The sequence below is a fragment of the Cryptomeria japonica genome, chromosome 2 (genome assembly GCF_030272615.1).
Source record: "Cryptomeria japonica chromosome 2, Sugi_1.0, whole genome shotgun sequence".
Lineage (NCBI taxonomy): Eukaryota > Viridiplantae > Streptophyta > Pinopsida > Cupressales > Cupressaceae > Cryptomeria > Cryptomeria japonica.
This window is the reverse complement of record NC_081406.1, coordinates 616,495,300-616,521,972: the sequence shown is the minus strand read 5'-3', so window position 1 is coordinate 616,521,972 and position 26,673 is coordinate 616,495,300. Positions and strand designations below refer to the sequence as shown.

Sequence of the window (26,673 nt, the reverse complement as noted above, 5' to 3'; positions counted from 1 at the left end):
TGATTCTGGAACGATGTGTAGAATGTAGACAAAGGCTGAGGCAACTTGCCGAAGGACGACCTGCCGAAGGGTGGCCCGAGGGGAACCAAGGCGGTGTCACGGAGGGTGCAGAAGCTGACGGAAATTTCTACATGTCGCTAGAACACCGTAGGGTGTGGAGCGACGAAGAGTTTCTAGAGGAAACAAGGTTAAGGAGAGATCTAGTTGAAGAGACCCGAGATCGGTTTAGAAACTTATCCCTTACACCACAAAGTGAGGATCACCAAGGGAGCCAAGAGTGGGCGCGGGTGACAACGAAGGGGAGGATAACCGTACGGTAGGTGCCACACTCGACAAGCAAAACACCGTACCTCCAGTCACCCACGCAGGACACACCACTGGCACCGAAGGGAGCGGCATAGACACAACCACAACCACCTCTAGGAAGACGACCCCCATCGATGGGGAGTAAATAGAAACTGCCGAAGTTCAATGGCGACGGAAAGGAAGATCCCGTCCGCCATTGTCGAACGTGCAAAACCATATGGTCAACGAACGGTGTTACCAACCAAAACGAATGGGTAACACAGTTCCCAACAACTTTAAGGGGAGTGGCCATAGACTGGTACTTAGACATGGATAAGGCCAAAGTCGGCACATTGCCCGACTTGAAGGAGTTTGGGACAGAGTTCCGCCTCCTGAGAGATGACAATGAAATAGTCACCGAGATCTATGGAACGAAGCAAAACAAGAACGAGACTGTCTGAGCCTATAGTCGGTGGCTGAAGGAACTATTGGGAAAAATGGAAAGTCAACCAGCAGATGGGTTGAAAAAGCGATGGTTCGTGGAGGGACTAAAGCATTCCCTCCGAAAGAAGATGAAAATTGTTCCACCTACATCGTACGAAGACGCATACAATAGAGCGATGGATCTCGAGAGCGAGACCAAGACATTGAAGAAAAAGAAGAAGGATAGCTCGTCCGAGGAGGATGACTTGTCACAGGAAAGCAGCAGTGACAGTGAGGTTGGCAAACGGGTGCAAGCGCTCCAGAAAGACATGGAGTGAATGAGGAGGGAGTTCAAAACTATGAGAAGCACCGGTCAAACTGAAGGGGACATATGGTGCACTGAGTGCAAAGAGGAGGGGCTTACAAAGGGTACTTGCCCGAAGAAAGCATTCCGTGAGATTTGCCAAGTGATGGGACACTCCATCAAGGAATGCCCATACAACATGAAAACCCGAAGTACGCAAATGAGCCAAGTGTTGTTCACGGAGCAGGCCACAACATCCGCACTAGCGGGTACGGCCCAGCAAACCAACACAACGACATCATCTGGAGGTTATCGGGACAACAGACGCGGCGGCGGAAGGAATAGCAACAATAACAATAACGGAAGCCATATCCAGTATGACGCCAAGGGCCAGCCAATTATCTAATGTAGGGCCTTGTTGACGTGTATTTTGTACACCATCATACACAGAATAAAATACCTAAAGGCATCTTATCCTCTCTTGAATAAAGCCTCTAACTGCTGAAGATTCGCATGAAGGATCAGTTAGGATGACTCCAATGTTCTGGTTAGTAGGGTCTCTACGTGTGGACAAGCTCGCCGTGGTATGATGTGATTTGCTGTATCCTCAAGGGGATCTTACACTCCGAAATTCCGAAATCTTACTAAACTAAGAAGCTTTCAAAAAATAACAAAAGGGATAGGGTTTTGAAAGAAGTTTAATCTAGTCTAACCCTAAAAATGACTTCGTGTGAACAAGACTTGGCAAGATTCAACCAACTTCAATTTTGCCATAAGATAACAACTCAATTGAAATTGATGCGATCTTCTAAGGTAACAAAATGATTTTCAATGCATCAAAGATCAAAGACACTACCACAAAGGTACATATCCAAGACACAATAATGATTGAAGGTTAAGTGATTCAAGGTATTCTCCAGTCGACCACGCAAGGCGTTCCTACAATCAGCAAGAAGCTAGTGGTTTGGATTACGAATCCTACCAAAGATCAAGTCTCACACTATGTCTTTCAAATTAACACACTACTTTGATTGAGCATGATTCAAGTAAATTGAACAACCATGAAGATAACCAAGAAAATTGCAACAAAACACCATAACTTTCAATATTTCATTGATTTCCAAGTCATCATGTACAGCAATTGCTTGAATTCCTTTCCTCAAAACTCAATCTTGCTACAAAAGTAAAATTGCTTCTAACTCTAATCTCTCTAATACAACAAACTCTCTGATATCTAACTATTATCTCTCTCAAATGAAATGAAAATGAGGGTGTAAATAGCATCCTCAATTACAATGAAAGGTCCAGATTGAAAGTAGATCAACGATCAAGATCATGACACCTAAACCCTAATTAGGGTTTGTTACAAATGGCCTCCTTTTTACTGAACAATATTAAATGCATAGCCAAATATTAAATTTGGCACAAAAACCTAGGAGACATAAACCAATGACAATTAAGATGCCATGTCATCTATAACAACCTATCATCTAGAATCTTATTCCCTTTCGAATTCTCTTTTTTAGCATATGCAATGAATCTTAACACGATTCCTTCGATCTCTGCCATTGGAATCTCGGGAAGATTCTTCATACTTTCTTCCAAGTGGATGACTTGATCAAATGCATCTAGAAGAGCTGCGTCCCATGAAGATTCAAGTTCCTTTGTTCTTTCAATCAGGAGCATGGTGGCAAACATCTGATCATATTGCTCGTCTGTAACATTAGCGTCCTTACAAAAGATGACCTTGATTCTATCCTCTAATTCCTGCATATCCACATCTGTCTCGACCTCGATCCTCCTGCCAAGAATGGTACGAAGTACCTCAAATACTCTGTCCTGGATAGGATTGATCACCTCCTCAACTTGGCCACATTTAACACTGATGTCCTCGAAGAGAACACTCTTCATATGGAGTAAGGTTGACCACTGAAGCAAACTGTGAGGTCCTCCATCCAAGTACTTGTACGCTAGACCATATTCCTGAATCTTTCCGCCTCATTGATTGATTGAAGTGGAAGTGCTTGTACTGGTGATCTAGCTGGATCCTGACGTCCTAAAGGCACATTGAGATGACTAAAATATGTCCTCCATGCACCTCTCTCTCTCTCAAGCTTTCTATTCTTCTCCATTTCTTCTCTAAGCTTGTCTTTCAATGCTTCAAATGAATCGGTGGCATCATCCAATGTCTGCTCTGCTGTGGATGGTCCTAGCTCAAATGTCTGTATATCATATTCCTCTGCTAGGATCTCACCTTCATATTTGTCTACTGCCGGTGTAGCTATCTGCAGTTTTCTGGATCCAGTCTCATCTCGAATCATCTTGGACATCATGGTAGCCTTCCTCTTCTCTGTTACTTCGTGAGAACGTCCAACAAGGCTTTCCAAATCAATTGCATTATCTTCGTCTTCTGTCACGATCACCTTGGTTAATCTTTCCTTCAACCAATCTGGGATAGCTGATCTTGTCTCTTGAACTTGAATTTCCTTATGCACTATTTCTTCTTGTCTGGGAGGAGATGTTATTTCGTTGTCTTCTTTATCTTCATCTAACTCATAATCTTGGAGAGATCCATCTGGTGACCCTTGTTGTGCCTGTCCTTCTTCCTGCCTGTCGTTTTGTACCATCGACTCCATGGATTCTTCCACTTGAAGTGTCCTTTTCTCTGGTCGAGAAGATGTGCCGGATGAACGATCTCGGTTGGCCTCTTGTTTCTTCTTGGAAGATTCTCTCTTTCCAGGTCTCTCTTTCCTCTTCGAACCTCTTGGATGGAGATTGCCCTCACTGGCACATCGAAGGTTACCTTCACCTGAATTTCGAGGATTAGGATTGCCTTCACTTACACTAGCTCCACCTTCGGCTGGCTTCTTTTCCAAAGTGAAAGTCATAGCTATGCCTTGCTCTCTCAACTTCTGATGCTGTATGTCAACCCATCTGCGAGTACAGGACAAAACTGGAGCCATCAAAGTATCTAGATCCACGACCTCAGGCTCATTCCAATCCAACCTTATTGTTTTACTTTCTCGATCATAGGATGACTGGATATGTCTGCCACTGTCCTGAGCTTGGTCGGCCACTCTGTAAATCCTGCATTTCCTGATGAAATCCAAAGGCAATCTAGAATGCATTTTTCGTTTCACTTCAAGATCATCTAAGAGATTCATCATAAAATCTTCTATTTGGTACTCATGCTGGATCAAAGCTTTCTCTCAAAGCAAAGGTTGAAAAAGAATACAAGGCTAACTCCTTCTCTGCGTCATCCATAGCTAAAGCATTAGGACATACCTCAACTGAATTGCCCAAAATGATAGGTACTGGAATTCCATTCCCATGTCTGTGTCTGAATGCCTTCGCATATGCTGCCAACTGTCTTGTTACTTCAAGTAACACAATTCTGTCTGTCGGATATCTCGGCAACATGTATGGAGGTAAAGGACATCCATGCACTCTAATATAAGTGAACTTCGGAAATTGGATAAACCAAGCACCGTACCTCTTCACCAATTCCTGTGCATCTTGAGATAATCTGTTGTGAATCCCACCTTGCAACGTCCTTGTGATGTTCATCGTGAAGGTATCATTAACTAGCTTGTAGTTGCTCCCTGGCGGATGATGCAAGTAGGCATAGGAATCACAAGCTCTGACCTCGCCGGGTCCTCTTCCAATCACTCCTCTATGAGGTAGTCCTGCGTACTCAAAACTCCTGATCAAGGCATAGATGACGTATGAACTCATGTGGAAGGACTTGGTAGCCTTGAGTCTCCTCAACTGTACGTCTAAGCAATGGCTAATCATCCTAGCCCAATGTATCGTACCCTTTCCCTGAACAATCACCTGGATGAAGTAGAACATCCACTTCTCAAAGTAGAAGGCGTGAGGGGCTCCTGTAACTCAGTTGAGCATCGTGATCAAATCTCTGTACTCCTCCAGGAAATCAATCCTGTGCGGTGTGTTCGGGATCTTGCTTAGACGGGGACGGCTCTTGAGTAACCAGTTCTTATTAATTATGCTTAGACAAGCATCTGGATCATCTTCGTACATTGACCTGGCTCCCTCTATGCTCTTGTATATCATGTCCCTGTGTTCTGGAAGATGGAAAGCTTCACTTATAGCTTCCTCTGAAAGGTACGCCAAAGTGTTTCCCTCATTGGACACGATCGTTCTGGACTGAGGGTCATAATGACGAGCACACTCGATCATCAACTCATGGCACTGAACAGCTGGAGGAAAGCCGGCCGCCTTAATGATGCCACTCTCGATTATTCTCCGGGCGACAGGTGATGGCTTGCCAATGTAAGGGATCTCTCGAAATTTCTTCGTGCTAAAGTTACCCAAGTTGGTATCTCCAATGTTGCTCCACTTCGACACAATCTTGGTCTCCACTTCTTCGGTCTTTTGATCTTCCTTCATGAGAGCTGAACGACTGGTGGATGCTCCCGACTTCGGGGTCGCCATACCTACACAACATTTCATAATGAGAAACTAGATTTTGCAATGAATAACGTAGATTAGAGAATAGATTTTAGGAAACATCATGATAAGTCTTTGAGTTATCATTTCCTAAAAAAAACGATTGAGCTAGGAATTCAAAATTCAAAATTTCAAAATTTAGGCTATGACGATCAAAACTAAAACAATAAAACCATTATCGCCATACCTTATTTGAGAGCTAACTCTAGAATGCAAAATGAATAAAATCGCTTAGGCAAAATTGAAGTTATATAGTCTTCAACGTGATCTCTTCTTCAAATTAGGAACTTCGCCACCTTTGATATGTCCTTGATGTGATCTCCAATGCCTTAGACAGATTCGAACCTCCTTGGATAATATTTGCGCCACCTTTGGATATAAATTCGCACCACCTTGCTTGAAATGAAATTCGCACTCTTCAAACACAATTCGCACCTCTCCCTCAAGATCGCATGTGAGATGATAAAATGATAATGTGAAAATAAAAGTCCTTCACCTCCCTTTATAGCGCTCACCTCATATTCACCTTAAGGCCGACTTGGTAATTAATAAGGCAATTTAAAACAATTTTTAAATAAAATAGAAGGCCGACTTTCATAAACCAAGCGCTCTTTTTTAATTTTTTATTAATAATTAATAATTAATTATTAAATGCCTTTGTTTATTATCAATAAATTCGATTTTCCTTTACAAGGCAAAAAAAACAATTAATTAATGAATACCATGCGCTATTTAAATGCTTTTAATTAAATATCGATTTTCCTAGCATTTAAATAAATTCAAAAATGTGTTTGAGCGCCAAAATTTGGAGAGTGGAAAATTACAAACCTCATCGCCCTGGTCCCTGACTGAGGGACAGGAGCGATCCATCATCTTGGTCTTGATTCTTGCATTTTTGACGTTCAAAGTCTTCATCTCCACGTTGAACTTGGCATTTTCGCTAGGAATTTCGAGCTAAAGTGTCTTGCTTGTGTGAACAAATGCCTTTTATGACTACTATCGCCCTGGTCCCTTGGAGAGGGACAGGAGCGATCTAGATGTTTTCTCCTTGATCTTACATCTTCGATCTTCAAATTTTCATCATAAGGTGAATAATAACATTGTTTCTTTACTCCACGCTTGTCTCACTTGACTTCTACAAGGCGTATTTGATGTTTGGAAGGTTATCGCCCTGGTCCCTTGGAGAGGGACAGGAGCGATCCTTGTCTTCTAGCTTGAAATTCTTCGTTCTTGACTTTAACTCCTTGTTCATCACCTTTCAAAAGACGTTTCAATCCTTTTGCAACTTGGTTTTGACATAATCTTCGAATGACAACAAGTGCTTTAGCAAATATCGCCCTGGTCCCTTGGAGAGGGACAGGAGCGATCCTGGTGTCCTGGCTCAAATTTGCAAACTTTCAATCTTTGTTTCTTGTTCAGAATCTTCCAAATGGCGTCCTTGATCTTGTGCGACCCTGCCCTGTCTTGATTTTGAAGGAACATGAGTGTTTTAATGAAAATCGCTTTGGTCCTTGTCCAAAGGACAGGAGCGATATAGCTTCCTTATTCAAATTGGTGATCATTTTGACGTTTAAAACCTTTGCACATCATCATCTAACAACACCTTAGACCCTTTACCACCTCGCATGATCTTGTCTTAACGTGATTTTGGAAAGATTTGGCAAATATAATAGATATCGCTCTGGTCCCTTGGAGAGGGACAGGAGCGAACTTCAAGGTCTTGGGTTCATGCTTGCCTTCTTCAACTTGCCACTGCCTTCATTGGGTAAAATGAAGTCCTTCAAACCTTCTTGATCATTTGATACTTGTTTAACTTTTGAAATCTAGGCATTTATGAGAATTTCGCTCTGGTCCCTGCCTGAGGGACAGGAGCGAACTAGGTGTCTTGGTGTGATTCCTTCAATATTGGCAACTTTGGATACTTCGTTCTTTATTGGGATGCTTCGAAATGCTCTTGCCACCATGTATCCGGTACTTGGAGTGTTTTGAACTTGAAGAAAAGGCAACATACTCATTACATCGCCCTGGTCCCTTGGAGAGGGACAGGAGCGATCTTGCTCTTGTGGGCTTCATCTCACCTTGTTAACTTCAAAAATTATCTTCACTTGTCTTGTTATACCTCCTTTCATCCATCCATGTCTTGAGATTCTCTCCAACTTGGCAAAAAAATCATCTAAGACAAAAATCGCTCTGGTCCCTGCCTGAGGGACAGGAGCGAACTTGGGCATTTGGGTCCCTTGTTGACGTTTCATAATCTTCAATTTGTCTTCAACGAGTTCAAGTCACATCTTTTCTTGCCTTCAAACCAAAAACTTGCTTGATCTTCGTCCAGAACATGCCCTATGAAGAACTTCGCTCTGGTCCCTTGGAGAGGGACGGGAGCTACAATGGTTTTCGCCCTGGTCCCTGGCTGAGGGACAGGAGCGATTTTGCATATTTGGGTCATTCTCCTTCACGACGGCACTTCAAGTTATATTCATTTGATAAAACACATCTCCTTGGACCTCTTCAAATTGTCAAGTCGTTAAAATCCTGCAAGGACAAAGCAATATTTGATTTTGAGCTCCGGTCCTTCACTGAGGGACAGGAGCGATTTTGCTCCTGGAGGCATTTCCGTGTTCGTGAAATTCTTCAATTTATATTCAACGGAACGATCACGCCTTTCTCTATCACTTCCATTCGAAATTCATCTTGACCCTGTAAGGACAGTAAGATATTTGAAAACGAGCTCCGGTCCTTCATTGAGGGACAGGAGCGATTTTGCTCCTACAGGCCAAAATATCAAGATTTCACAAATTTAATCACTTCACAAGGCAAAAACAAATCATTTCCAATGCCCGGGATCAAATATCAAAAAGGTCAAAATTTGGTCAAAATTACTCAATTGGACAAAATTCGCATTTCATCATCAACACTTAGACAAATTTAAGACTCTGTACTCAAAATGCCAATTGAAAATAGACCATTCTGGCGAATTCATTTCATTCAAAATTTGCATCCTACAAAAGGAAGCTCAAAAAAGCTCTCAGGACTAACTGGACTCTGGCCTGAAAAGACAAAAAAAAGGAACCCTAAGGCTTGACCCTAAATCCAGACAACTGACGAACTACCAAAACCCTAAAAAGAAAAGCGAAAGGTGAGCAAAAACGAGCAAAAGAGGGGGTCCCCATTTTAAATGGGGCGATGTGTGAAATGGTCACAACAGGCCTATAATCAGTGGGGGCACTTTGCCCGTGATTGCACGAAGGAAGCCACCCCTCAACACCTCTGCTGATGGTGTGGGCCAGGCGACCATGAGGACGCAAATTGCCCACGGGCAGGGGTTAATCTCCTCAACATTGAGAAGGCTGAGAAGACTGGTGAGAAAGAAGTACCGGCGATCTCCAGCGCCAAGAGGAAAAAAGCTACTTATCCCGACCCCCGTACGTAGAAGGAGAGATTACGGGAGGCAAAGGCCAATATTGAACGTGAGATGACGGCCGAACGACAGGACAATGAGGTGGTGAGTACATCATCTCGTACGGAAGCAGAAAATAACATCATTGGGCAAGTATGGCAGATGGAAGTACCTATAAGGGTAAAGGACCTTCTAGAAACAATGCCACAGTTAAGAACTGCCATTTTTAGTTCCATACAAACCACTGCGCAGGCACCTTTGCGTGCCACACAGGCGGAAGTTCCAGTCAGCCCCTCGGCTGACCCAATGTTGTTGGCCTTAAATAGTGGTCGGCATCCTGCTGTAGTAGAGATGGGAATTCTCGGGGCTATCCTCAAAGACACCATCGTGGACGGAGGTTCGGGGGTGAATGTACTGCCAGAGGATACGTGGAAGAAGCTGGGGAAGCCAACACTATGGCCACCCACGTTCAACTTGGTAGGTGCAAACCAGCACGGCATCAAGCCACTCGGCACCCTGATGGCCCAGCCGGTAACCATCGGCACGCAACCTTTCATACTAGATTTTGTGGTAATCCCACTCAAGAAGAAGGGGTATGACGCCATCTTAGGCAGAGGGTGGCTGGTTACAACAAAGGTGAACCACGATTGGAAAAAGAACACCCTTTCTATGGAAAAAGGGGGGCGGAAGTACACCATTGATCTGAGGACCCAAGTTGTTGACGAGGAACTGGCATCATCTTCGGAATCAGAGGATGAAGGAAAAGGTGACCCGAGGGACGAAGGACGGGGCTGCAAGGAGCCCAATGACAAAGGGATTCTCAAACTAGGAGAGTGCTCCGAGGATGAGACAGGGTCATTGAACGGGCTCTTCCATTGGCAAATGGAGGATTACGAAATGTTCCAGAGCTACAGGCTCGAAGTAGAGGAACCAGAGCAAGCAACAGAGGAGGTGTACCTGCCGGAATACAAAGAATATTGGAAGGGAGACGTCCCAAACCTCAATGACGTAGATAATCCCAAGATTATTGGCAACGATTGGAACCTTGTGTGGAAGGCCGCAACCTTCAAAATCTTTATTATTCTTCTCCTTATGTACGGGAAGGAGACCGTGGTTGCCGTAGAATTTGTGGTTCCAGGGCTTCGGATGGCCATCGAAAATAGACTTGCCACCAACGGGTCCAAATTGAAACCCTACCACAAGAAGCGCGCAGGGGTTTCGAGAGGCCGGAAGGACACCCAAGAGTTCGGAGGGGAACCCGATAGGATGGAAGGGGACCTGGGAGGCCGAGCAGGCGACTCGAGAGGCACGGGACCAAAGCGGGAGACTCTCGACCGAGGCAAACCGAGAAAGGGCGATTCCACAGGCACGAAACCCGAGCCAAATTTGGACACTTAAAAAAATAAAAATAAATAAATAACTGTACGGTCGTACGGGTCCGTACGACAGTTGACCGTACAGTCGGAAAAAAAAAAAATCACGGTGGAACCACCGTGCAGTGGCAACACCGGCGGTGGAACCACCATACGGTAGCACCACCGTGCGGTGGATACCACCGCCGCCGTAAGGAGTAAAGGCGCCACGGACATAAAGTCACCGCACAAACAAACACATAGCCATACGGTGGAGGAGTGTCGACCACACAGGAAGGTGGCTGTACGATTGGAGGTGCCAGTGCTGTTGTTGACCGTATGGGGAGGTTGTATGGCCGCGGTGCCATCGGGGACATTACAGGAGAAAAAAAAAAAATGACGACCAGATTTAAAATCATTCGATGGAGTCTGGAGCCAGGACACTGCAAATTTAGAGTGGAGAAGAAGGGTTTTTGCATCTTAAAATATCACTGAAATGATGTGCTGCCCCTCGACCCCGCTGGGGGCACTGCCCCCAGGCCCCAGTTTATTTTTGAGCTACAATACACTTTTTGGAGTTGGGCGAAGGGCATCAGAGATGTCACGACAAGTGTTGTGGTTGTTCGTACTGTGAGAAGGAAGCCTGAAGCTAAGCATTGGTGAGGGAAGGCATTGCAGGTCCGCGCAATTGTATGACACCAGGGAGTTATTTAGTTCAGTTATTAGCCTTTGGGGAGTGTGATGGAGGATTTGTGGTGTCTCCTAGCCTTTGTGCCAACGGGTTGTGGCCACCTCCAGGCAGGAATGGTACGCTTTGAGGAACTTGGAGTATGTCTCGGCTGGACGTGAGGTTGCCTTGGTGGATGCAGAGAGGGCTTGGGAGGAGCTGACCACCAAGTTGGAGGTAGTACTAGCGTGAGACGTAGCTCAGCGTACCCAGGAGTTGGATGCCGAGAGGGCAGCGCGGGTGGCTATCGAGGACAAATTGGCTAGGGAAGACAGTATCATTTGAGTAGCAGTTGGTGGAGGCTGAGACTGAAAAGTGTGTTTTGCAGACAAGTTTGGTTTAGGCACAGGAGGATTGTGATGTCAAAGGAAGCAATAATGGTGAAATCCACACTTGAGCATCGGATGGTAGTAGAAAAGGGTTTTCAGGCGAGGATGCAACATAGGATGGTAGCAGAAAAGGGTTTTTAAGCGAGGATGCAACAGGTGTATAAGTTCCGGGCTCGACTGGCGTTTAGCAATTCTGTTTAATGTCATCTCTATTTTGTATTAAGTCGTCTGGAGACGACTTCTTTTCTTTTAGGGGGGATGATGTTGGCGGCAATATTGTACACGAAAATAAAACTAGTTAATTAAGTTGTAATTGAGTTGGTTAGTTGGCAACCGAGGGGTGGCAGTTGCGGTGCGACGGTTGGCGCTTGCACCCCCTCGGTATCTTTATATACTTCCGAATGTAACTTGTGAGGGGACAACGACAATTATGAATGGAATAACATCTCTTATATTTGACCTGATATCTATGGCATTATTATTCTGCATTATGTGCTTTATCTGTATGTTCTAAGTTATTCACCCGAGAGGGTAAACAAAGTTTCTCTCCAAGGCTCAAAATCATCCATGTTTACCACCTCTTTCATAGTTCTAGGTTCATCGTTATTAGTATCCAAAGCAAAAATACATCTCCAATCAAGAGGGATATACCTTTTTGGTTGCCATATTCGTTGAGTGGACATCATCAAGAATTGAGGTGGAGATTCTACCTCTTGTTCCAAACTATCTAAGCCCTCCTCTTTAGGTCCTTCATGAGCATCTAGTTCAAATTTCTCAATCTTGGGTGAAAGTTGAACAACCACATCTGTCTTCCCATTATCTTTTGGCTGCAATATTTTTTTTGTTCGGTAAATAGTAGCTAAGGGGCTGCACCATTTGTATTAACGAGCAGGAAAATTTATCCTGGCCTGTACCAGGTGAGGCCACAAAGGGTGAACCTCATCCCCACAACAAAAAACCCCAAAAACCTAACCCCAAAATCCCCTTAATAGGATCTACAGGGAAAAGCATGGCAGCACAAAAGACTTTAACTCTCAGAACCCGCTTCACACTTAGAATGGACGCAAAGAAGCTTGTTGAAACTAACATCATTTTTCTTTTTTTCCTTTGAACTACTGTCTAGGTTTCCTCTAAATCCTCGAGTCTCTGGTTAGCCTTTGGCTCTTTTTGGAGAATTTTCCTTATCCCCATCCAAAACAGTCACAGAGCTCTACAATATATCTCCCACCTCCAAATTTTTATTCATTGCAGCTTAAGCACTATCTTTCTTCTCAAGAGGGGGAGCATCCATAGCCCCGGGTGAGGCCTGATTTTTTCTGTTTGGGTTCTTTTGAAGATCATCCCCACTAATCTTGTTATCATCAGCAATAATGGTTTCACCATCCTCAGAAGCTTCTTCTTTCTCCACCAAAAAGTGGTAGGGGTAAGCATCCCTCCACCAAGTAGCTTGGCTAGCTGTCTTCTATTTAAAACATTGAGCAGCCAAATGCCCAATATGAAAACACTCGCGGCAACAAAAGGGGATACCCTTAGAATCTGTCATCTGATTCCAGCTCCCCCCGTTGATGCTAAGGGATATGTTGGCGTGGAGATCCTTGGTGACATCTATCTCTACCAAGATGCAGGCATATGTGGTATGCAAATAGTCTGCAGAGCCTTCATCAACCCAGAAAAACTTTCCCTGAGCTGACAATAGCTTCAGAATAGGATTCAAACCAAAATTGCAGTGGAAAATTCGTGAGTCTTACCCAAATTGGGATTGCTGAAAAGGATTCAATAGCTGGATCAAAGGAGGGGTGCCAAGGTTTTAACATAAGCAAATGTTTCTCGCAATCCCATCAGTAGTCACATAGGACAACGCAATGATTCTAGATGTCATCAAAGACAACCACAGAAAATCCTCGCACACAAGGGTAGATTTGAACATTTCCTCCCAAGATTGGGTGCCATGCATTTGAAATCTTGAAAGATACCCGCTTATGCACAGCTAATAAAGTAAATAGAATTGACCAGTATTATCAAGTGAATGGATTAGAATTGAACAATCATTCAGGTAACAACTGTCCAATGAGTCACATAATATATTCAGACACCGTGGTCACCAATATATTAATCAGAAAATAGGTACGCAACAAGTCAAATTATCCACCTTAGCACACAATCATATATTCAAAATTAGAGATTGACATACTGTTCCTTTTGTGAGTTATGTATCCAGGTATTCTTTTGCTACTCTTGCTTGAATATTGAAGGCTGGCCTTAATCAAGTCAAAGCTTGCAGACTTCCCCAATGTCTATGCCCAAACTGTTTTATTCTCTTTCCTTGGTACTAGAACTCCAATTGTTCTGATGCTGACTCTGACCACAACGATCTCTGGCTTTGTCTTGTAGGAGACAAAGGTAAAGTCAGGCAATCATTCCCCCAATTACAGCAGTAGACTTCTGGGCCAATACCTACTATTAAAGGATAGCTCCGTTGTCGACAGATGGTGTGATAATATGCCGGAGTTGATCCTTCAATATGATTTTGTAAAATTCTGCACTGGCTCCGGGTAAATGGAAAGGTTGCGATAATGGCTAGAACTTAAGTCTGAAGTTGTCCCACTTTATTCACGCCACGATGCCTAGAGCACCCCCAAGGTGAATCACACCAAAATCAACATGCTTCTTGTGCGTCAAATCATTGTGCTTCCTGTCAAGAAATGATTTTGCAAATCATGGAATGGTTCTGACAGCCTTTGTATTTGCAATGATGAAAGTAGCCTCCGTCCGCTCAATATGAAAGTTATGCCCACACAAATATTTTGACAAAACATAAGAACTATTCAACAATTATTTTCGTCACTTATATCCACAGCGAGACTACAATATCAATTACAGATAAAAAAAAAAGACTACAATATCTATTGCCAAATATTAGAATTATCAACTGTTATTATTGTTAGCCTTTAAAAATATCATTTTCCCACGACCAACGTAAAACTTATCGCACCCAATTAGTAAAAGGCCCAATATATATATCACTACGGCAATGAGGAATGACCCACAATAAAATTAAACATTAGCATGATACAAATCAATCATAACAAATAATATAATTCTTGCCAACCAAACGGGGTCTACCATGAACACCAATTGCTATTAGAATATTTGGAAATACATCATGTGTTAACCAAGTCATCAGGTAATTTTTCATACTGACTTCTGAATCAACAATAAACCTCAGCAAATTTCTTATTGAATAGAACTTATCTCAAATTTTCCTCCAATGGAGACTTCACAAATTCTGCACAGCTGTGAACTCCTTTGTGAATCCACTCCTAGGAAGAGTCGGGTTTTTGTCCATCACTGAAGGTTTCTGTCCTCAACGATTAGCTAATGCAAAGCGTCAAACAAATTCATCATATCAAGCATGCTTTACTTCTCCCAACTAGCCTCCTTATAAAGAGCTCCACGAAACATCTAGAAGACTAGACTGACTTGAATATTGGAAAACTTTATTTAGTAAAGTGACATCATAATAATAATTTATTATTTAATTAAATTAATTAATACTAAGTCATCATTTGAATATTTTATTTATTTTATGGACATCTTAATAAAAATCAATTTAATTAATTGTTACTTAAAAATTGGGAACATTACAAATCTATTAATGAAGCTCATCAAGCAGGCTTGACCAGAATCCTCTGAATAGGACAATCAGACCATGCTTTGCAATAAAGGCTTCGTTTTCTTATACCTCATGTAAAATATTCTTTCCAAGCTCCAACAATCTGGAACGACCTGAAAGCTGACCATGCAGCCCTTCCATCTGGCCCAAAGGGACCCCAATCTCTCCTCTTTCCCATCTTTGGCCCAGATGGAGGTTGCTGCGTGAACCCCCGACCATCATTATCCCTATGTTTATTTTCAAATCAGCAAACCTTAACCGCAGGTGCCGATTGCAGATTAGAGGTTGAGGGTTGTTGAGTTTTATCAACATAGGAAACCTTGCCCTGCTTGGGAGAAAACCAAGCATTAAGGACATCCGACGACTCTAGCCCAGTCCTCTGCAAAGAAAACCTTTGCACCCACCTGTGATCAGTGCCAAATGGAGCCCTAGCGGCAACAAAGTTCCGTAGTTGTGGCATCGCGCTTAAAACATTTAATTCATTTGGCTGCAATATTGTGAAAGGAGGTTTAATCTCTTTGAAAATAATATTTCTGTTGTATAGGAGTATCATGGCCATAGGGCCCCAAGGCTAATACCCTTTCACATTAACACCATAGATAATGAAAATATATTTCACTACCTTGTTCTCCAATTTTGGCTGCTTCTCCCTATGCATATGTGCATATGCCTTGAGACCAAAAACATGAGGATGTTGCAATGGGGGCTATTTGCTTGTCCATGCCTCATAGGGATCTTGTCAACAAGAGCTGATGTAGGAGATTTGTTAATCAAGTAGCAAGTTGTAGCAATCTTTTTTGTCCAGAATTTCTACTTCAAGTTGGCTCCACTAAGCATAATCCTACCTCTCTACATCAATACCTTGTTTATTCTTTTTGCAAATCCACTTTGCTGAGAATCACATGGAGTTGTCTTATGTTTCTCTATTCTATTTCCTTTATATTATCTATCAAAATCTACAAAACAAAACGCCATTCCCATAACTCCATTTTGGACACTCTATTTGAACTATCTGAAATATACCTCTAGTACTCCCATTTGGCTCCATTATCCATTCAAAGATGACATGCAGATTGTTTTCTCTAGTGAAGGGTGTAAGATGGTGCAAGGAGATATGGTGCTCATTAAAGGTGTTATTATGGACACTATTTCAGCTTGATGCATGCAAAATTGAGTTCTTCAAAGAGATAGCTCCCATCTTAGGTGCTCCAATTTTGCTCCATTATCCATTCAAAGATGCTTTATGACATGCATCATAAACTATTGACTATCATAACGTTGGTCAAGATTCCAAATACCTCCCTTGTAGTTATTCTCTTATCAATCATAGAATCCATCGTAGGTAACTCCCATCTTATAATGTCACAAAATTCTCTTACATGTCAACGTTAGATGATCATACAACTTCTTACACATTTTACAAAATATCCCACATGGCCAAGAATGTCACCTCAAAGTTGGACCTCTTTCCCATTTGAAGACAAATAATAAATAAAAACAAACAATTAATAAATACAAAAAATAAGATGAAAGATTGAGACATCTTTCCTCACACAAAGTACTAGGGAAAGCATGACATCTTTCCAACAAGAAGCTGACACAAAATGATTTTTGCGGCAAACAATCATTTGCCACATGATGTAGGCCAAAGCATGCTTTGCTTCCAAACACATTCTCCAACTTTATGACCAATCTACTCAAGAATTCCCCATAAGTGTTCATTTCAGCATGCAACTGAGAAAAAGTGTTATGTGACCCAGTAATCATTAAGGAGAAATAGAAATGTGCTCAGCCAGGGCATCACCTATAGCCAAGAAACTGGAGGAAAGCCAATACTATAAAAGGAAATTAGGTAACCTAACCTAGACTTACACCACAAAAAAAAATTCTTAATAGGGCTTAAACACAAGAAACCAAGGCTTCAGAAAGAGAAAAGCACTACCACAAAACCAAGGGCCAGCCTCAAGGTATTCCTGATCTTCTACAGAACCATAGAAACAAAAACTATTTGGGAAAAATATCAGCAAACCAAAAGTATAAGATTTTTTGAAAAAATGAGATTTAAAAAAATGTAAAAAATTGTAGAAAAAAAGACGAAAATACTTTTTAAAAGAAAAAAATCAAGGGCATTTCCATAGCATAGAGATATAGAGAACAAATAAAATAGAGAGTTTAACCCGTCAATTACAAAAAATGGGATTTTGCTGTTTATATTTGTATTGCTGATTACATTGCATGGCACAAAGCATACTTCATAGTGCATAAATAATAACAAGATGGTTACAGACTTACAGTCGACAAAATTTTAATTATAATATAGTTTGTTCAATGTCAACCTCTAAACTAAGTACAAAGTTTCAAAAATCAAACGTAGCCAATGACTCCTACTACTACGAATAGAGCTATGCTAGAGGGTTGTAGGTCTTGATGATGAAGTTCCTACTTCAGAACCTCTCCTAAGTTGTTCAACTTAATGTAATGACCATCCAAGTTGGCCTCTAGGATCTCAAGAAAGTCATTAAATAGACAATTTTCCTTTGCTGAGCAAATATCATGAACTACAAAATGGGAATCAATTATTTCATATTTGTGATTTAACAATACTTGCGATTTCTAGAACGATGTGAAAGAGAATTATATTATGAGTGTGAAAAGGAAAACATATGACAAAGGAAGCAAATGCAAATTTTGAATCAAATAACTCGGGATAGAGTAATAGAAAATCCTTTTAAAACCCTATCTTACATCTCAAAAGACCATAAATGATATTGAAATGTTCTCGTTGATAACTGTTATAGCAGATTTATAAAACAGAAAAGGTAGTGTTAAATATTTTTCCATTAGATAATAAAGACCTGCTAGTACAAATGAAGAGAGCAACTATATGAGGCACAATTTTGAGAAGCACACAGCAAATACTTGGGGGGGGGGGGAGGGGGAGATGAATCAGTATTTGAGAGTGTTAAAACTTTTGAAATCAATAGGTAGACAAAACAGATTCAAAAACAAACAGCAAGAAGACAACATAAATTTTTACTCATGGAAAACCCTTTTGGATAAAAAACCACGGCATCAGTAATCTTCCATTAAAACAAATGGGCACCAACCCAAGAATACAGAAGTGAGCTACAACTCACAGTGGGCACCAACCCTTCCAATACACAAAACTGAAGCACCAACTTCACTGCAAATGAGACTCCAATCTCAATACAACCAACCTCACGTTATTGGATATTTGATAGTCTGTTACACAATCTGATTTCAAATTCTTCAGAGAAATCTCAGATACAAAGTCAGGACTCCTAAACATAAAACTCACACTTCAAAAGATTTCTGCTCATTTTTATCACCTCCACATCTCCCGACCTGTAGAACACAATCAAAACATGTAGGCCACTGAAGCATTATTCCATCCAAAAAAAATGTGTCAAGTCAGCTGAGAAGAATACAGATTATCAACGTTTTCAAAAACAGCTACCTCAGAATTTAATCTCATCCAATGCGAAAATCCACCTTCCTTCAACAACCACATAAACACACATTGTCTCGACCAAGTCGTGCCAAAATAAAGTATATTTTTGAAGAAGACGTTACAGGAAATTAATAACATAGCTTCCTTCGAAACATCATATTCCATAAAATCGTATTAATTTTAAAATAGCGCAGGTCAAAGATGTTTCTTGAAGACGGCGGCTATCTGAAGGAAAATTGAAAAGCGGCAGCTCTTGAAGTTTTCTCTTTTTTTTGCGACGTACGCTGCTCAATATCTCACACCAAAGACATAATTTTTGAATGTAAAAAGACACAGCCCGAAAAACATCCCAACCCTCCAAAAAAAACATTCAGCGATTATCTTTTCTTCCTCACGCATAATCAATCCAATATGTTTTTTAATTTCTTTCGATAAAGGCTATCACCACGATTTTTAAACTTCTTTCAATATCCACGAACTCCACAAGTAGAGTCTTCCGTCAAAACCAAGAAGAAAAAGGAACACACAGAAATAATAATAACCAAGCCTTTTTTTAACGCACACACTGTGATTCAAAAAAAAATCGAAGTCCACGCACAGCACAAAGAACCTATTAATATCTTCCATCCTTTTTTAAATCAAAGGATGCTTTTTCGGTCTCAGAAAATAAAATCGAACACATCAACCAAGTATATCCTTTACTTTCTATCCCCACGACTTTTTTAATGCATCAAGAAGCAAAAATAGCGGCTAAAGAAAACGGAAGCTGTGCATGGCATTAAGTTGCTCCCACGGGAATTAAAAAAAATGCCCACAGGAATTAACTCTCCCAAGTAAAATATCTTCTGTTAAGCCTCAAAAAAAAAACGCAGCCACAAGACTTGGAAGAAAGCCACAACATCAATACGCCCAACCTTAAAAATAGATGCCATAAACATATATTCGAGAAATAAACTTCAAAACAAATTTTTGAATATTCAAAGCTGACATGGCTTGAGCAGCTAACAAAGGTGACAGGTAGGCACACACATAGCTGACTGAAACAGGTCAAGCACCTCAAGCAGCCAGGCACACAAGTAGCTCAACCAAAATTCATAATCAAGCTCAATTAAGCCTTTGACATCAATGACAAATAATCCAACAAATTTTAGCTATTATTATTCAAGTAAATTTTCCTCGATGTTGTGTATGAGTGGATGATGGAGTTAAAAACATTGATGGACTTTGAGTTGAGAGTTTAAAATATTATAGGTACAAGTTTCAGTGAAAAGTCAAAGCACGAGGAACATTCCCTTTCAATGGGACAGTTGCTCCTGAAATCTATCTGGATCATTAAAGAGAAAATGAGGCCTGTTTCGGGAAGGATTAAGATAAGCCCACAAGACTAGGGCATGACTTCTCTCAAGGCATGTATTAGTTTGCCTGATACCTATTTAACATGCATGGAATACTACGCTGTATATGTCTAAAGCATTCATGTATTGCTATTGTACTCCTTGCAGGCCTTCTGAACCTCCATGTACATGATGAGCCTAAATGGAATGTAGTTCCCTAACAAGTGCAGGGCATGCATTTAAACAGTGAGTTTCACCAATTAACAAAGCATTAAGCTTGCAAAATATATAGTAAATTTAAATATAACCAAAACAATCCTTCATTTTGATATAAAATTACAATTAATTTTTTTCAGCACTACAAGCTGATTTTTATCTTTCTAATATAAACCATTTTGCTTCAGTTCCACAATGTCTATATATTGTTATGTATATACTTTTGCTTTCCACTTGACTATACAATTGTTACTACCCTAGCTACTTGTCATTAAAACTTGATGGCTAGTGTCAAATTGAAGCTCCAAATTATTACACTTTGTTGGCATCTAAAAAGGAAATTTGTCCCAATCTAACCTTGATAATCTAACAACCACCTTGGTATTGTTGTTGATAATTGAAATGTTAAAATTCTTTTGATAGTCAAGATCACAAGAATTTGAAAACAAACCTCTTTAGGTTGATATCAAGCCAATAGAGTTTCGTTTCAATTTAGTATATATTTACTTTTGCCAAGTATTGTTATACGGATCATATATGTTAAAAAAATTAGATAGAAGCCTTAGTATTTATAATATTGTCTATTATTTCCTGTTAAATTGTGTTTTTGGATTTATACGAGCCTAAGGCAAATGATAGTAGTGTGGAATATTGAAAAAAAAGTAGCACATCTCTTAACCATTCCATGTTAATGTCCTTAACATCAACGTAGAAGCATACAAAAGAACATGTCTCTATTTTAATGTCCTTAACATCTATTAGAAAGATACGTCCATTCAAGGTCACCTACCTGTGATTTGCGTCAGCAACCTGATGTAATCTAGAAAATCTTTGATGGTGAACCAGGTCTCAGCAGCTAGTGCTTAGTTCTGTGCTAAAAATCAATGAAAAAACCTGATTAAATAGTGATTTCACATGGTTAGGGTTGTGTGACAGGTTTATGGATAGTAAATGCATTTTTCGGGCAATTTTTTGCACAATTTTTATGTGATTTAAACCCTTGAAAATCATTACACATTGTTGGAAATCACATCTGATTAAATTGTTATTTTTTGGGGAAAAAATCATTTCGACCATGATTTTTTAAAAATTGTGAAAATCAGGATTCTTTTAGTAATTATGCTTCTATGTACTGAACCACAAACTGCTATTAATATACCCCATGCACATGGGTACATGACTAAATCAGTTGAGATAAAGCTTTTGCAAATCTTTGCGATCTAAGCATGGAGATCTCCAAGACTTGACCAAAACTTCTGCAACTAACAGATAAGCCCCATCTCTGTGAAGTGTTCTACCTTGTCAAAAAAATTTGGTCCCATCTCAGGAATAGGAGACTTTACAGCCTTCTTCATTAGATTAGGACCCATAGCACTAGAATGTTTGATATTCCACATGTAATAATCTCAAATCAATAAATAGACAATATCTAGATTCTATATTACTACCCACTATTCAATCACATTAGGGTTTTGGGAAGGAGGCATGATTGGTCTGCCTGAAGCCATCCCCGCACGAAGCTCAAGAGTGAGCACTCACCCTCGCGGCCCCAGTGGCAGGCACAATGGACATCCAATCGGGGTGGCATACCTAGTGGGGTGTTTGTATCTGCTTTCCCTATCCAAGTGCTAACTAATGGGCTAAACATATACCACAATAATAGTTATTAATGTTATCAACTGTTGGTATGAGAAATCTGGATCTAATCTATGACAGGTCCGATCTTGGTTTGTATTTGCTGGTTACAATGATCCTTGCCCGATTTGGATTCTTGTGTTCTCTTATTAATTGCTGCAGGTGTCTGAATCTGTATCATTGTTCTTCTTCAAAGATTGATTCCTTTTCCTTGTCCATTCGCTCTTCCTCAATATATACCTCAATGGTTCCATGAAGATAGACGTCCCTTTGGAAGTTGCTGCCCATTCAGAAAGGAACGTGCCTCTTCATAACCGATCCTTAGTGATATCTTTTCATAACCAATCATAACCATTCTTAATCGCACCTCTTAATGCTTCTTTCATCGCTGGTTAATTATTGCTGTTTGTAATATTTGATTGCTGTCTAATCACTGTTGTTTCTATTAGTCATCGTTCCTTAAGTGATTATCTCTGCTCATTACCATGCTGTCCGATCACCTCTTTTCAGAAAATCGTTAAGTCAAAGATAAAACGATATTCTAGGGCATCGATATCTCCTTCATGGTGGGAGCATGACAGACTAGCTTTAAGCCCAATCCCATCAGAAATCGAATTTCAGATTGATGACAATGGATGATGAAATTTTTGTTTGAGACTCAATGCCATATGGTCCAGTGATTTTGCTTTGAAATTTAGAGAGCTTGAGTGGAAGGATCTCTTTCAAACACAAGCTGGCAAATATAGTATTGTTAGAATTTTTGTTTCAAGTGCCACTGTTTTTGGAACAAAGATGCTTGGAAAGGGTGCAAGTTCGATACAGTAGAAATTCAAATAAGCTTCAGCTTGAAAACATTCATTGAATTTTTGACTTGGTGTATGTGTTGAAAATTTATATTACAATTTTGTATGCTATTTGTTTTCTTGTTCTACCTGTTTTATTGTGGTTCATGAAGAAAATAAATTGTACATCGTGCCATTGAGCTTCGACCTTCAATATAGTATTTTTTGCTGTTGAGAGCTCACATATGGTATTTTCTTCATTTTGATATCAGGCATATCTAAAGATATTAAAGCTGGAGGAGAAATTAAGTAGAGAGTGGGGGGGTGGCAATACCTACCATGTACCTGGATACAGGTACTTGTTTTGTGATAATGATAAAAATGTGTCGAGGGCATCTCCTCCTGGAAAGGTTACAACGCTTTCAAAGGTAGGTAGCCTCTTCCCATCTCTCATTCTTTAAATAGTCTTGTATTAGGTTTATTTCCTGTTTTCTATTCTGTAAAATTGCTATATAGAGCAAATGAACTTGATAAACACTGATGTATTAATCAGAATAATAGAAATTAAGAGAAGATATTTCACCTTCAAAGAATGACAAACATGATAAATCTTAAAGAATTTACAGGAAACTTGAAACTAATTGTAAGACTTTACATTTAGTCTTGCAGTGGTTTTCAGTTTTTCCATGGTGGATATCTCTTTTGTGCTCCCCTGTCAACATCTTGCATTTTAAAAGAAGTCATCAAGATTGAAAGATGGACATTGCATGGTATAGAATATAAAAAGTTCACCCAAGTGGGGGAAAGGGCTGGCCTTAGCTTAGATACATCTAAAAATGTAATTCAAAACAAAACAATGGTTCTCAATGAAATACTGAGTTGTGAAAACTATTTGATGGTACTCATATTTTTCTAAATTTTCCCCACAATAGTCTTGTAGGCTAGGGCAGTTCTTTCAGGAAGCCACAAGGATCAATAGACACTATATTTTTCTATTTGAAGATGAAAGTATCCAAGTCCTCTAGGTCTCTCCTTCTGCTAGCTTTTTACATTCTTTCCTTTTAAATATTTCATTAACAAGGATTTAACCAATTTTTTCAGCATTTGTTGACTTTACTTGGATGTTGATGACTTTACTATTTGCTGGGGACGCAGCCAAATTGCTTACTATATGGCACATGCCATTACATACTGATTGCAACCTTTAACTTTGTGAAAACTAGTTTGCATTTCATTGGGCACCCACAGAGATGTTATATTGCCTTGAAGATTTTAATTCACCTCAAATTGTATATCAGGTGCCCTCCACCACCCCACCACTGCTCCGCAGCTGCCCCCTGTCATCCCCAAATTTAGGCCCTTGGTCGACCTGTCCCCAAAACCCGTCTCCGTGTCCCTACATCCCCCCGTTAGAAAATTCCTTGGAACTATGGATAATGTTTGTCTAACCTGTCCACTAAACTGCTTAAGGCGTTTTCTTTATTCTAACAAGCAAGAGTCTTTTGGGACTTTTCATAGATTTTCCCTTTGAAGCATTATAACAAGCTTGTATTTGTGCAGTACAACTCTATTTATTTTTGGAATTTGTGTGCTCCCTGTGCCATGACTTTTTAGATAGTTCTTATCCATTGATTGCATTTGATCTCGACTGCAGTGTGGCATAATTATAATTGTTTTATCGGCTCCCTTGAGTATTTGTATTGCAGTTCTTCCTTAACTGTTTGTTTTATGTTGCCTTGCTAGTTTTCCCATGTCTTGGCAATGCATCATTTTGTCATTTGTGTCACTTTATATACAATTTTTCTTTCCTTACATTGGAACATCAACTGATAACATTATATCCACCCTGAATGATATATGTGTTGTCATCACTTTTAGTGAATGTGGGCCTTTATTGATCAGATAATAGAATTTATAGACTTAGAACTGCAATGGAGCAAAATGGGTCAAGGCAAAGTTAATGGGTTGCTTATTTGCTTCTCCCAAATGATGGATTTGACTGTTTGGATCCTTCTTATATTGCACTTGTCATCAAATTAACCAATCCAAATTTCCTTTTTAGCCGCATTCAATGGGGACACATCCCCAAGGGTCCACGTGATATTCTAAAGGTTCCAGGGACTTGGGATCTTGGAGGGTATTTCCCCTTTTTTCCGAGGCTGGACAGCCTAGTCCATTTGGTGAATAACAATTTAAAAAGTACCTTTTTATTATTTTAAACTTTAAAGGAAAAAAATGCTAAAACCCCCTAAAAGACTAGAAGAGAGAAGATTTCCTTGCAAATTCAGCACATCATATTTATGTTTTTTAAATTTCAGATGCATTTTGTCTGTTTAAGTTGTATCAATAGCCATCCCCAAAATTTGGGAAATTTGTTGCCATCCCCACGTCCTTGTGTCCACCAGTCCTGGAAAGTGGAAACTCCAAGAAATGCTGCTTTTTAGTAATGTGAGATTGCTTAGTGCTATTGTAGCAAGCAGACAAAGAAGGTTTTGTTTCTAATAAAGATTTATTTTGTCCTTCTAGAGCTCCTTGGCTGCCTTAAGCAAGATGAGAGCAGAAGTTGATTTGGTAAAGAAGAGGGCAGAAAGAGACAATCAAATTCATGGACAGGATTTGGAAGTTTGCATGAGAGCAAAAAATAATTCATGGATCATTTCTAGGATCAGTGGTGGAAATGAGCTTTATATGGCTCTTGAAAAAGCTAGTGAGACACTTCTCTATGCATCTGATGCTGTGGAGAAATTTAGCAAAAGGTATGAAACTTTTTATAGCAGTATTTAGTGCAATTGTGCAAGCTTTTGTATCCCTGGTAGCATCTTGATTTTATTAAACAAAAGATTTACAAATCAACTTGATGGAGAATGATCTTTATCCTTTTATTGTATAGTTTTTTATTGTGAATGTGTAGTTCTCCTTATTTTGTCCACCGTTTTTTTCATATTTCTCTCACATTCAGTATTGGTTAATAAAATTTGAGAGAGAAATATTTAAATTAGATTTCCATTCAGACATATGCATATTGGTTCCGTATCATAAATCCTGCAATAAATTGGGCACTTGATGATGCAGTTCATTTTGTTCTTTGAAACGACTCTTGTAATAGGATCACTTTCGAATGCTGATACAGTATTGTTTTCCTCCAGGTACTGTAATGGTGTATTTTCCTCGGACTAAACTGTTATATGTATATTAATTATTGTTAGACAGATGTACCTGTAAAGTCTCACAACAGTCAAGTAGTCCTGTCAAACAAAAGAGGTAGCCTGCAAAGTGTATTTATTAAAGTTTAGGAATTCTACTTAATATACAGAATAATTCCTCGTGTGGAATATTTTATTTAATTAACATAAACTCCATCATTACTGCATTCATATGTGCATGTTAGAACTTTGGCTATTTGGCAACATTAAGAGTTGCATTGCTTAGTCTCATTTTTATTCAACATCAGCAGCGGTATCTCCTTTTTCCTGAATATGAGATGTGTATCAATTTGCTCACGGGATTGGATTTTTATTTTAATTACCTTGTCATACAAAGTAAGATTATGTTACATAAGTAGGACGTTATTCAAAATTCATAGAAAATAATTATCTAAAATGTTAAGGTATATTTAGCTTCCAATGCATTGTGCAGTAGCACGTTTTCATTTCAAATTTCAAGTCTTCTTAAAACAAAACTCCTATGTAGAATTTAAATTTTATCAGAATAAAATAGAATTATTTGCAATTAAACAATTAGCAGATGATCAAGCTAAACTAAATATATTCAAAATCTAAATATTAAGTTATGCATACGTGGTATCATTAAACTTTCATCTTTGGGACCTACTGGATTTATCTGATTCAGTTCAGATTTCAGTTTTTCTTTTTTACTTATAGGACTAACCAACTTTTTTTTACTTCTAGAACGAATTGGATTTTTCAAATATAGTAACTATGATAAAACAAGCAGCAATTATGAAGAGGGCAACAAGTATGTGTGAGAGTGCACACAGCCGCTCGCTTGTGTAAATGTACGTGTATATGTACACACATGTATACATATGTATATTATGTATACATATGTATATTATGTATACATATGTATATTATATATACATGTATGTGCACTTGGATACACATGTACATATGTGTATGTGTGTGCACATACATTCACTAAAGGCCTTCTCATTCGTTTTTTAAGTTTACAACTTAATATATTAAAGACCTTTAATTGATGTGTGTCCCCGTGTAGTGTGCGTGCATGTGTAAGTGTGTGGGTGTAGAAAAAAA

The 26,673-nt window shown here is 39.7% G+C and overlaps 1 protein-coding gene across 4 annotated transcripts in view; it reads left to right on the top strand.

Annotated features, from left to right (window-relative positions):
• The window catches only part of LOC131078691 (vacuolar fusion protein CCZ1 homolog B), a 144,455-nt gene extending 118,556 nt beyond the window's left edge, over positions 1-25,899 (top strand). For all 4 annotated transcript variants that reach the window (XM_058016463.2, XM_058016464.2, XM_059216783.1 and 1 more), the window contains 3 exons: positions 22,672-22,827; positions 24,926-25,155; positions 25,546-25,899. In XM_058016463.2, coding sequence (XP_057872446.2) covers positions 22,672-22,827; positions 24,926-25,155; positions 25,546-25,576 — 417 coding nt within the window. In that variant the 3' untranslated portion in view covers positions 25,577-25,899. The remainder of the gene's footprint in view (positions 1-22,671; positions 22,828-24,925; positions 25,156-25,545) is intronic.
• The last annotated feature ends 774 nt before the right edge of the window (positions 25,900-26,673 follow it).